Raw genomic sequence first — 13,385 nt, 5'->3', positions numbered from 1 at the left:
GGCATCGTCCTCCCCGATCATGTATGATACGTGTTCGGGGGGGGCAGGCCTGTCCTGGCGTCTTGACACGCCAGAGTCGATTGGGGGATGGTGGGGGGCTCCGTCACTGTGGGCACTCATGCGTCGCGATGTGTCACCATCTTTGATCACTGGGATAGATGTTGACCTACCTCGTATGCTGTAGATACGTGTTAATTTTGCAAACAAATACCTATATGGATGTGCGGGTAGATTATGTGCACAATTGTTTTAGGTGGATGTTATTAAAATCCTGTCCTGTATCATGCATTGTTGTTGTATATGAATATCATACATGTATATTGTTGTAGCGGTACCCCTTCAGGTCCTTTTTGATGGGTGGGGATGATTTTTCTGCCATGAGATTGATGCACTATATGTGGAAATTAAGTTGATTATCCAATCTCAATTGCTACAGTGCAGGGTAACATTATTTATATTCCTTGTTAAATTACGGCAGTCACACCATTAGATTCATACACTGGTTTGATATTGGTGTCTAAAATATTCTAAGTGCCGGTGTTGATGTGGTGCGCTTGCGTGTCGGCAGTGACGCTCTCCGGGCTTCCCGGCTGAGTCTTGGGGGCGGCGTCGTCCTCCCGGTCATGTGTTAACCGCGTGACTAGGGGGGCGTGGCTGGTCTCCTGACGCGGCTGGGAGGGGGTGGCTGCGTTGCTGCGGATACTCGGGCGCGATCACTATACACCTGTGCCAGTGTGCTGCCAGGTAGTCTCTGGATGCGTGAGACTGAATGATTATATACATATAATGATAGCGGTGCGCGTGTGAGCGCTGTAGTGGCGTCCCCCCGGCTCTTTGGCTGTGTCTTGGGGGCGGCGCCATCCTCCCGCCCATGTGATAATCACGTGGTTTCTGGGTGGGTGGTGCTGTCCCCTGACGTGGCCGTGAATGGGGTGGTTCGTTGCTATAGACGCCCATACGTCATCGTGAGTTACCGCTTTCTGATTGGCTCCGGGTCTCTTTTTATATCACGTGAATTCTGTTGTATGGCACCACCCCTGACGCAGGCATCTGCCGAAACTGACGTCCGTCGGGTAGGGGGGCCTCGGTGAGTGTTCTATGGTGTTATGGTGGGTTGTACATACATTTTGATCGTGTACTATGACTTGTTTGGCCATCTGATGGTGTGGTGGTCCTGTGGAAACCCTGGACAGTTATATGTGTACTATACCCCATGGTAGGGGATTTAATATGGATATTGTGATCATTGTCTGCTGGGTTTCCCGGATACTCTCCACCACCAGTGGTCCCATCAGCAATAGTTGCATTATTGTAATTGATTGACACCACCGTTGGATGCCCTCTGTTTATGCTTATTCCCATGCCATGCACTTGCACAAATAATAATAAAAAATATATATTAAGTTGCACTGGATGTCTGATCGCTTTTCTTCTTGTTTGTTGGCTGTCTAAATACAGTATATCCATAAGTAAAGTTGGGAATAACAAGCAACGAACAATGATTAATTGTTCCAAATATATTCCCTTCACTAAACGTCAGACAATCAGAGAGCTGAATCTATCAGCAGCTGCTCTATCTATCATCTATCTATCTATCTATCTATCTATCTATCTATCTATCTATCTATCATCTATCTGTCTATCTATCTATCTATCTATCTATCTATCTATCTATCTATCATCTATCTAGTATCTATCTATCTATCTATCTATCATCTATCTGTCTATCTATCTATCTATCTATCTATCTATCTATCATCTATCTAGTATCTATCTATCTATCATCTATCTGTCTATCTATCTATCTATCTATCATCTATCTAGTATCTATCTATCTATCTATCTATCTATCTATCTGTCTATCTATCTATCAAATCAAATCAAATAAGCTTTATTGGCAGGACCAAATACAAATTAGTTTTGCCAAAGCAAGTGTACATTAGGGGCTGGGGCTGTGGGGATGGTGGGTGGGGATTGTAGGAAGGATGGATGGGGCACATCCAGGGTGGGGACTGTGGGGGCACTTCTAGGATGGGGGCTATGGAAGTCCATGGCTTATGATGGGGCATATCCACGGTGGGGACTGTGGTAACGGTGGTTGGGGCATATCCAGGGTGGGGATTGGGGGGGCCACATCTGGGATGGGGGGCTATGGAAGTCCATGACTTATCATAGTTCTCTTTCTGCACATCTGCACTATCTATCTAGTATCTATCTATCTATCTATCTATCATCTATCTAGTATCTATCTCTCTATGTCTATCTATCTAGTATCTATCTATCTATCTATCTATCTATCATCTATCTATCTATCTATCTATCATCTATCTAGTATCTATCTATCTGTCTATCTATCTAGTATCTATCTATCTATCTATCTAGTATCTATTATCTATCTATCTATTATCTATCTATCTATCTCTATCCTATCTATCTATCAGCAGCTGCTCTATCTATCTATCTACATTCTTGTATTTCCATTGTTCTATCAATCTATCTATCTCTGTCCTATCTATCTATCTTACTTTATTTCCATTGTTCTATCTATCTATCTATCTATCTGTCTATCTATGTATGTAGCTATCTATCAGCAGATGCTCTATCTATCTATCTATCTACATTCTTGTATTTCCATTGTTCTATCAATCTATCTATCTCTATCCTATCTATCTATCTTACTTTATTTCCATTGTTCTATCTATCTATCTATCTATCTATCTGTCTATCTATCTATGTAGCTATCTATCAGCAGCTGCTCTATCTATCTATCTACATTCTTGTATTTCCATTGTTCTATCAATCTATCTATCTCTATCCTATCTATCTATCTTACTTTATTTCCATTGTTCTATCTATCTATCTATCTATCTGTCTATCTATCTATGTAGCTATCTATCAGCAGCTGCTCTATCGATCTCTCTATCTATTATCTATCTATCTATCTATCTATCTATCTACATTCTTACATTTCCATTGTTCTATCCCTCTATCTATCTATCTATCTATCTATCTCTCTATCTATTATCTATCTATCTATCTATCTCTCTATCTATTATCTATCTATCTATCTACATTCTTACATTTCCATTGTTCTATCCCTCTATCTATCTATCTATCTATCTATCTATCTATCTACCCATCCCTCTATCTATTTATCTATCTATCTTCTTGTATTTCCATTGTTCTATCAATCTATCAATCTATCTATCATCTGTTGATTTTGCTCTTCAATAATCTATCTGATGAGCTAGCTAGTAAGAATCAAACATTTTCAGCAGAACATTCTACAACATTAGTGTGAATTAGTGTGAATGCAGTAAAGCGCTTGGATTTGAAGCCTTTACACGGTTTATTTTGCATTTAATTGTATCTTTCTAGGCATAGAGGGATTATAGATATGACACCCAAGCTATACATATAAATGAAATACATGAATACAGAGGGCAAATAACTTTTTGTAAAAAAACAAATTGAGATGATGAAACTTCCTATTTTATATTTTTTTTTAATAGAAATGAGGATTTATTAACATCATTACAATTTAATATATCTATAGTTTAACTGCAAAATAAAAGAAGACATTATTTAAAATGCAGAATAAGGCAATAAAAATTGTAGGGCAATTTAAGAAGGGTACAATATATGATTAGTTACACGCAGGAGATATTAAGCTGATGAGGGGTATTACTTGTCTGTGGGACTGCTGGAGATAGCGGAGTACTGTGCTTGGTTGTCTCCGGCAGTGCCATAGACAAAATAAAGAGAGGCGATACACATTCTGCCCCTCACTCAATTTAAGTGGGCCACTCCAGAGCCCACTATGGGGATTAGTTGAGGTCCCAGCAGGGGGACCCCAGAGATCACAAATTATCAGGTATGTTGTGGATAGTTTATAACTTGCTAAGAACAACACCTTAAGACTATAAGTGGAGCCAACTGCTGCATCCATCATGGCTCTCCAATTAACAGAGCAGCAGATGTCTATTGAAATCACAAGCAAAACCTTCCTAAAATAACTTTATATATGTATACAACACCATAGTACCAAAAATCATATAAAGTCTGGAGGACAAATACAGAACAAGCTTGACGTCTACATGTGTATCTTACCTTAAGTCCATGTCTCCATCTACCCAGTATGCTAGGATGTTGGAACCAGTTCCACCAGGACAACATCCCATGATTAAAACGACAACAGCTTGAACTGGATGTACGTCAAATGCTAGCGACAATATGAATGCAATAAGGGGCATTATCCCAAACTGACACAGAAATCCTATTGCTATGCCCCAGGGTCGTATGATGTGGCCCCAAAATTTCTTAAACTCCACAGTGCAACCCATTGAAAACATGACCAGAGCTAACATGACGGTGATGACAGTACTTAGAACTGTGTTTAGAATAACATTGAACCTGTCAGGGGGCAGTAGACAGGCAGTGCCGTTACAAATGGTGGCATTTTCAGGACAGGTAAGCTCATTGTGCACAACATAGGATGTCAAAATACTGTTGTGTTCCATCCTGATTGTCCAAGAAAATGACTGGTATTGGAACGTGGAAATCAGAACTCAAATTGAGAAAGATCCATTAAGTCTTGTTTCTTCAATTTGTCTATATGCTTGCTCTGCGAAACGTCCTATTTAAAGAGGTCCATATGCAATAAAAAGCTGTAAATACTTTAGTTGTGCTGGTACATGTCCAGTTTCAGTATCTCCAATCATACTGTAAGAATTGTAAGAGTCATACCATAAATTGCCACAGTTGCGTATATTTTAACCTTTATGGCTTAGGATTAGGTTTAACCAGTTATTTATTTCTAACAGCCTATAATTATGTCAGCTATTCAGGTCTCTGACCTACCTGGCATAGCTATTCAGGCAGAAATCGCTCCTTTAGATGCCCACTTACTTTAACTGCAAATAGTACTTTGTTCTGGGTACCTAGTCCTTCGAAGCATGAATTGCCAGCAGCATAAAATAAGGATGATAAAACTGAGCTTTGACTATGCTTCAACTTTTTAATATGCCTAATAATGAAATTGGTTGCCAAGAATAAGGGGCACTTTGCACACTACGACATCGCAAGCCGATGGCAGCGATGCCGAGCGCGATAGTCCCCGCCCCCGTTGCAGCAGCGATATCTTGTGATAGCTGCAGTAGCGAACATTTAGCAGTGTCCAAGTGGGTCAGGGGGTTGTTGTCCGTGAAGACGGTGAATTTGGTAGCTGCCAGGTAGTGCTTGAATCGCTCTGTGATAGCCCAGACCATGGCCAGGAACTCTAGCTTAAATGAGCTATAATTTTCTGGGTTTCTTTCAGTAGGCCTGAGCTTCCTGCTGGCGTAAGCAATCACACGTTCTTTGCCTTCCTGCACCTGTGAAAGCACTGCTCCCAGTCCCACATTACTGGCATCTGTATACAGTACAAATGGTAGACTGTAGTCGGGGTAGGCTAGGACCTCTTCACCAGTCAAGGTCCCTTTCATTTGTCTGAATGAGTGTTCTTCTGCTTCTCCCCAGTGAAATGGTGGGCCGGAGGTCTTTCCTTTCTTCTTTGCTTGGCCTACCAGGAGCTCTTGTAAAGGCGCTGCCATCTTCGTGTAGCCCTTGATGAACCTTCTGTAGTAGCCTACCAAGCCAAGGAACTGACGTACCTCCCGGACGGTGGTGGGTGTGGGCCATTCCTGGATAACTGTGACCTTCTCTGGGTCTGGTGCTACTCCTTCTGCGCTGACCACATGACCCAGGTACTGGACCTTTGGCTTCAGTAAATGGCACTTGGACGGTTTCAGCTTCATCCCATATCGAGATAGTGCTTCAAAGACTTCAGCCAGGTGTTTCAGGTGGTCCTCGTAGGTCTTGGAGTACACGATGACGTCATCCAGGTAGAGCAAGACATTTTCAAAGTTGAGGTGCCCCAGGGAACACTCCATCAACCTCTGGAAAGTCCCGGGGGCGTTGCAGAGTCCAAATGGTATACTGTTGAACTCACAGAGGCCCATGGGGGTGGTGAAGGCCGTCTTCTCCCAATCTTCCTCTGCTACCGATACTTGCCAGTAGCCACTAGTGAGATCTAGGGTAGAAAAGTAGTTAGAGGTTTCAAGGCAGGGAGGGATTCCTCTATCCATGGCAAAGGGTAGGCATCCTTGTGCGTTATTTGATTTATCCGTCGGTAGTCTACACGCATCCTCATCGTGCCATCCTTCTTTCTCACCAGAACCAGGGGAGCTGCCCAGGGGCTGCAACTGTCCCTTATGACTCCTGCCTCCTTCATGTCCTTCAGCATGTCCTTTGTGCACTGGTATTGACCTGGTGGTATAGGCCTATGTCTTTCCTTAATGGGAGGATGACTGCCTGTGGGTATGTGATGTTGCACCCCTTTGATTCTACCGAAGTCTAGTGGGTTCTTACTAAAGACCTGCTCGTATTCCTGCACGACCCTATGAACCCCGTGTTTCTGGTAGGTGGGTGTAGAGTCAGTCCCCACATGGAGTTTGTGGCACCAGTCCTCTAACTGCTTTTGGGAGGTCTCGTCCTCTTTTGAGTCGGCTTGTGTCAGGGGACTTACAGGTGTTATAGCGTCATTTGAGCAAGTAAACAGTTTGGCTATGGTAGCGTACCTTGGTAGTCTGGCTTCCTCCTCCCCACAGTTCAACACTCGTACAGGCACTCGTCCCCTGTGTACGTCAACTACCCCCCTGGCTGTCAGAATAGTGGGCCAGTGTTCTGAATGAGTGGGCTCTAGTACAGCCTGGTAATCCTGTCCTCTGAGACCTACCGCTGCACTACACCACATCATCATTTCACTCCGTGGGGGTATCACAATGGGGTTTGCATCCATCACCTGTACACTACCAATCTCACCGCCAGTCTGTTTTACCTGTTGCTTCCTCAGAATGACTTCTCTTTGCAAGGCTCTTCGCGATCCGCCCTCAGCACCTTCAACAATCTGTTGAAGCAACAACACTTCCCCTAGGCAATTTTCTATGACATTAGTGCCTAAAATCATTTGTGGGTTCTTTTCTCTAATATCAGTATCCACAACAATCAGTACTTGTCCTTTCATTTCCTGCCTTCCCACCTTTATGGTTACCTCTTTGACCCCAATCTGGTCTATAGGTTGTCCATTGGCAGCATAGATGGTGAGGTCAGGGTCCGGTGGTCGGAGATCGTCATCTGACCAAAACCTACGATAAAGAACATACGGGATCGTGGTTACCTGAGAACCAGTGTCCAATAATGCCAGAGTAGGGATCCCATCCAGGACGATGGACAGGGCAGGACGTCCACCCACGTACTGATCACAGCAGCGAACTGGGCCTGATCTTCTTAATCCTGAGGACTGGCCCTCGGCCCCAGGTTTGGCTCGTTTAAAGGACAAGCCCTTGCATAGTGGCCTGCCTCCTGGCAACGACAACAAATGGGTTGTCCAGATGAGTCATAGCGATACCTGCTCCTGCCTCGGGCTGTAGGACCTCTTCTCCCCCGCATCCAAGGGACGTCCTCCGGGCTGTCAGCTAGCAGGATCCGATGAGGGACTTTTGTTTCTAAGGGCAACTACATTGCTTTCTGGATTCGTGCGACGTCCTTGCTGAGCCGTTGCACCTGGGAGGATAGGGTATTTATGGCCTCTGCTGGCGTGTTGAGTCCGTTTGCAGGTATCAGGGACTGCAAGGAGGATTCTGCTCCTGCAGCCGGGGAACTGGCAGGCCATACTGGTGAGAGGTGAGACGGGGTCTGTGTCCACAGATGGTTGGAGTGCCTTCACCGCCCTGTCTTTCAGAATGGCAAAGTCCACGTCATGGTGTTCCAGGGACCACAGCTTCATCTGCTTCCCATCCTCAGGAGAGTGCAGGCCCCGCAAATATTGTTCTTTCATCATCCGTCTTCCTTCCTGATCACTGACAGGGTCCACCAGCTTGAGAGCCCGTAGTGCAGCCTGCAGCCTTAGGGCATAGTCTCTTATGCTATCTTGGGGCTTCTGGCGGCAGTTATAGAAGTCCGTCCTCAGCTCTCCCTCGGTGCGGTGTTGAAAAGCAGCTGCTAGTTTGGCAAAGATGGCTTCTACAGAGCTCCGGTCATCACTGGTCCAGGACTCAGCCTCCAATTCTGCTGCTCCAGTCAATTGTCCCAGCACCACGGCGGCCCTCTGCTTACCGGTCATTGCGTACATGTCCAGCAGGGTGTTGATCTTTTTCTTAAATCCGGTCAGTGTGTCTATTTTACCGGCATATTGGGGCAGCCAGTGCGCCCCTGGGACGTACGGTAAGGAAATCGGCATTATCAAGGAGACTTCGGCCGGCGCTGCTGCGACCGCGGCACCGGCACCAGGCGCTGCAGCGTTCACCCGCCGAGGGCTGGCATCGCTTGCCTGCGTTGCCCTGACTGGGGGCATTACCTCCCGCAGCGTCCATTTTCCTTCCAGGTCCCGCTTTTCTTCTTTAAAATCTGCACGCTCCCTCCACTTCCGGGGTCAGACCGCTCTGGGGATTCTGGGGCGGCCACACCTCTTCGTGGACGGTACTCTTCTCCCTCGCGCGGGTTGCAGCGCGCGCTTTTGAAGATGGCAATATGGCGGCGGTTCAATTTTTGCGGTCGGACCTCTGAGGCGCACGGTCACCTGTCTGAACAGGTCTAGTCCTTATCCTGTTCGTGACGCCAGATGTGAAGCCCCACAGGTGCGGTGTAGCGGTCTGGTGCGTTACCTTCAGGGACTCCACGGGACGGTCTGGTCACAGGTAGGGAACCTTCTTTTGGGATTGTCGTGATGCCACTCTTGGAATTGCGGTCAGTGGGGACCGCCACTGCAGATTAAGGGGTGTCTGGGGCTGATGGTGGGTGCAGTTAGTTGTAGTGACCTCCCGAGAGTGAGGCAAGCCCCAGGGCCCTGTGTAAGTGTGTGGAACCACAGGTCGCAGAATGACTCAAACACAGTCCACTGTGAGATGCCAGGGCGACACTGCGATAACCAGCTGGAACCAGGAATTCCAGAAGGCCGTTCTGAGGGTAGCTGTCCACTTGCCCTCCTTGCACTCCTTTTGTTTGAGAGGATCCCTTACTTGAAGTATGGTAGGATTCCTCCAGGGAAGCTGTTTCTGACCTTCGCTCCCCTCTCTGGCCCGTCTGCCGGCAGCGTGACCTTGGTGGTATGGCTTCTGGCTCTGTCCCCTTTTGGGCCTGCTGATTGCTGCTTGGCTTGGACTCTGTGTGGTGGTGGTGAGGGCATGAAATACCCCCACCTGAAGGTTGAGCAGCTCTGGATGTTTAGCTGTCTGCTCTGGGGACCTGTCTCCCCTTGTGTGCTGGAATACCAGGGATCCCCTTACTAAGCCACCTCTCTCTAGGTGTCTTTCAGGCTGACCCACAGGTACCCTTTCTTCCTCATTTTCAGCTACTGCACTCCGCAGGGCCTGGCTAGCATGAGAGCCCCTCTGCTCCCTTCCACACTCCTGAACACTCTGCTTCAGACTCCTTGCTTCTCCTTCTCTTCCTGTCTGCCCTGCTTCCTAGCAACCAGCCTCTGAGCACACCCCTTGATGGGAATTGAAAGTTAACCCCTTCTGGCTACCCAAGGGTCCCTTCTAATGGTGTGGGAGACCTAGTCACTATGTGTTTGTGTGTGCACACCTCATCCTGGCCTTTAGAGATTACCTGGAAGCACTGCCCCAGTATGGGTGCAATACTCTGTGGTGCCTGACCAGGTCAGGGGCGCCACATCTGCATTGCTATATTCTTTCAGTATTTCACAGGAATGTCTAAATGTTGTTGAACAAACTTTAAACGCTGTTGGTGGTTCTTGGCTCTTTAACATTTCTTCTGATAATACTTTTCACTCCTCTATCTGAAATCTAGTGTGGTACAGCTGGTCATGGTCGGTTTCTGATGAAATAATGTTCTTTCTGCTTCTGAATTATGGCCCCAACAGTGCTCACTGGAACCTTGAGTAGTTTAGAAATTTTCCTCTATCCAATGCCATCAGTATGTTTTGCTACCATAATGTTGTGAAGGTCTTGAGACAGCTCACTGGTTTACCCATCATGAGATGTTTCATGTTTGGCACCTTGGTAATGAAACACCTTTTTATAGACCATCATTTGAACCAGTTGATATTATTTTTCACTAAGTGGCAGGATTGCTTTCTAATTACTTATAGATTTCAGCTGATGTAATGACTTTCCATGGCTTTTTTCACCTCTCTTTCTTCATGTGTTCAATACTTTCTCCCTGTGCCATTTATCATTATTACTCATGACTAAATTTATGCACATCTGTTTGAGTTCTTTGTTTCGATTGGATGGCTTGTTACCAACATCTGGTGAGAAATTGATGTCAAAAGCTTTTTTAGAAATATATTTACTTAGAAATTTGGAGACTCACACCAGGGATCGGGACCAACCGGGTTAAACCTCTCCCCCCAGTTCAGGCCCGGAACTAGTCCTGGATATCTAGCCAGATGCTGGTCCCCATATAAGTCTATGGGGACCAGAATCCAGTGCTTTAAAATGGTGGTAGAAAGGATAGGGGTTTGGAGCTGGTGCATTATACTTACGTGCATCTGTAATGCTACTTCCGGGGCTGCTCATTATCCTTCATTCATATTCTCTTCTTCCTCCGCCCACTGGCAGTCCCAACATCTCTGATTGGTTGCAGTAAGACGCGCATCCACCCTGATTTTAAATAATTTAAAATAACGGCATGCAGTCCCCCCAATTTTGATACCCAGCCATGATAAAGCCAACAGCTGGAAGCTTGTATTCTCAGGTTGGGGAGGCCCATGCTTATTGCCCCCCAACCAGCCTTAAACTAGCAACCTGTAGCCACCCAGGATTGTCACATTCTGATTGCCACTGCACCAGGGCAATCGTGATGAGCCGGGTAAAGTTTTGGGATTGTCGCATCTAATGGATGCAACAATCCTGGGAGGTTGCAGGCTGCTATTTTTAGGCTGGGGGCTGTCATGATTTATCATGGCTGGGTGTCAAAATTGGGGGGATTATATATTTAATTTTTTTTAAAAAAAATGCTGCATGCATTTCCTTTTATTTTAATTCACAGCCAAGATAAGCACACAGCTGGGGGTTGTAGCCTGTAGACGTATGCATTATCTGTGCTAGGTATCATAATATGAGAGTACCCTATGCCAATTTTTATTGATTTATTTATTTTTACACCACGATACAGACCCACAGACAAGGTCTGTGATTGCAAGCAGTCAGACACACTGTCACACAGAGTGGGGGCACGTCTGACTGCAACTAATCACAGACACTAGGACTGCCGGTGAGCGGGGGAAGCAGTGCATGTGTATGAGGTTAATAAGCGGCCCTGGAAGTATAGTGAGCAGCCTCGAAAGCAGTTACAGCCACACCGGACACTTGGTAAGTATTGCGTGCATGCTTTATTCTTATTTTCTTTATTTTTCCTTTATTTTTTTTTATTACCTGAGTTGCTGGATCCAGATTATTACCCTGAGAACTCTGGGCCTGGGCTCGGGTTCTTTTGAACCCCCTCGGATCCAGACTTTTACAGTCCAGTTCCGCCCATCTCTATTGGTGATGTGGTCAATACTTATTTCACCTTCTGTAAACAGGAAACTTGAATATTTAAGAATGCAAAAGTGAGGTTTTGTCTTTCGTAGGAGTATATCTATTAATGCATATTTATTGGGCAGCTGTTTTTGTGCAGAATTATTATGCAACTAAATAAAAAAATGTACATTTTTCCATCTCAATTGTTTATTTTCATCTGGCAGCCCCACAAACTGCTTCCCACCTTGATGGCATTTGTGACTTCTTTTTTGATTAGCCATCTTGGTGTGACATCATCTTTGCACGTGATTCACACACAATGTCACGCCAAGCCTGCCAATCAAGAGAAAAGCAGCAGATACCTTCAGGTTGGCAGCAATTCCCTGGGTTCCCATCCAGTGGCCACAGAATACTGCCTGGATGCTGGACCAGGGTCCTGTAGCAATATGTATATGTTGTATGGCCTCTAGGGGTCTTACTACTTGTATGTGTTCACCACAAGCACGTGGGAACTCGCTGGTACTGCAGACAGAGTGCAAGCAGCAGAAGGAAGATGTAATGGCTGACAATACCACCTAATAAAGAGCATGAAGATCTCCACTGAGTGTGATTCCCGAGAGACACAGCAAACAGAACATGGTGGCAGCTGGGCACAGAACCTTCATGTGACACACCTGCAAATCCTCAGAGCTTGTGTGTGAGACTGGGACTGTACAGAACATCATAGCAACTGTGAGTACAGATTTCCTGTCATCACTACAAGATGGAGACTGGTCTGAAACCCCCTAAGAAACTGGATGTCTCATCATGTAATCTATCCCAAACATGGAGACACTGGAAAGAGGATCCACTCTGTATGTGGATCTGACAGTGGCCCCCAGTGATGACAAACGTAAAGTAAAGCTGTTTTATTACTTAATTGGGGAAAAAGGCAGAGAACTAGCCCAGACCTTAGTGCCAGACACAGACCACCTCGTCCTAGGAGAGATTGTGGAGGCATGTGATAAGCACTGTGACCCCAAGAGAAATGAGACTGTGGAAAGATACAACTTTTTCACAAGACAGCAGAAGGATGATGAACATGTAGACAGATAAGTGACAGAGCTGAGGACATTGGCTGCAACATGTGGCTTTGGGGAAATCAGAGATAGCCTCATAAGAGACAGAATTGTATGAGGCATTATGGACACTCGCCTCAGAGAAAGGTTACTCAGAGAGGAAGAGCTGACCTTAGAGAGATGCATTCAAATCTGCAGGGCTACAAGGCTGACAAAGCATAGCCTGAAGATGATGGCAGGCACCAGTGAGAATGATGATGATAAGTTACATGCAGCATCTATGAAAGGAAAGACAAGACCAAGCTCCCCTATAAGCACGATCCACTGCAAATATTGTGGTAAGAGACATGAGAAAGACAAGACAAAGTGTGCAGCATATGGCAAAACCTGCAGGTTATGTGGCAAGAAGAATCATTTCTCAGCTGTCTGCAGGCTGGGAATAAGCAAACAGCATGGACAGGTCCACACTGTGACACCAGACACTGACAGTGCAGAGGACATTACAGGGCTACAGCTGCAACCTGCAACAGAGAATGTCAATGTAATCAGGCAGCCAGTAGTCAAGGATGCCAAGCAGCTCTATGCAACCTTCCTGTTGGATGAGAAGCCCATTAGATTTCAGCTGGATTGCGGAGCAAGCTGCAATGTAATTCCAAGTGCTCTGCTGAACAAACAGGTTTCCATTGAGCCAACAGACAAGGTACTGGTTATGTACAACAAAAGTGTTCTGAAACCTATGGGGACATGTAAGCTCAAAATACGGAACCCATGTAACAGGAAAAGTTACAGAGTTGAATTTACC

At 45.6% G+C, this 13,385-nt stretch overlaps 1 protein-coding gene across 1 annotated transcript in view; it reads right to left on the bottom strand.

Annotated features, from left to right (window-relative positions):
- LOC142289898 (ileal sodium/bile acid cotransporter-like) overlaps positions 1-4,536 on the bottom strand; it is a 33,044-nt gene extending 28,508 nt beyond the window's left edge. The window contains exon 1 of the mRNA XM_075333838.1: positions 4,111-4,536. Within this exon, the coding sequence (XP_075189953.1) occupies positions 4,111-4,520 (410 nt within the window). The 5' untranslated portion in view covers positions 4,521-4,536. The remainder of the gene's footprint in view (positions 1-4,110) is intronic.
- Positions 4,537-13,385: the final 8,849 nt, after the last annotated feature.

This window comes from Anomaloglossus baeobatrachus, chromosome 2 (genome assembly GCF_048569485.1).
Source record: "Anomaloglossus baeobatrachus isolate aAnoBae1 chromosome 2, aAnoBae1.hap1, whole genome shotgun sequence".
NCBI classification, from domain to species: Eukaryota; Metazoa; Chordata; class Amphibia; order Anura; family Aromobatidae; genus Anomaloglossus; species Anomaloglossus baeobatrachus.
The sequence above is the reverse complement of the archived record's forward strand: the minus strand, read 5'-3'. Positions and strand labels throughout refer to the sequence as shown.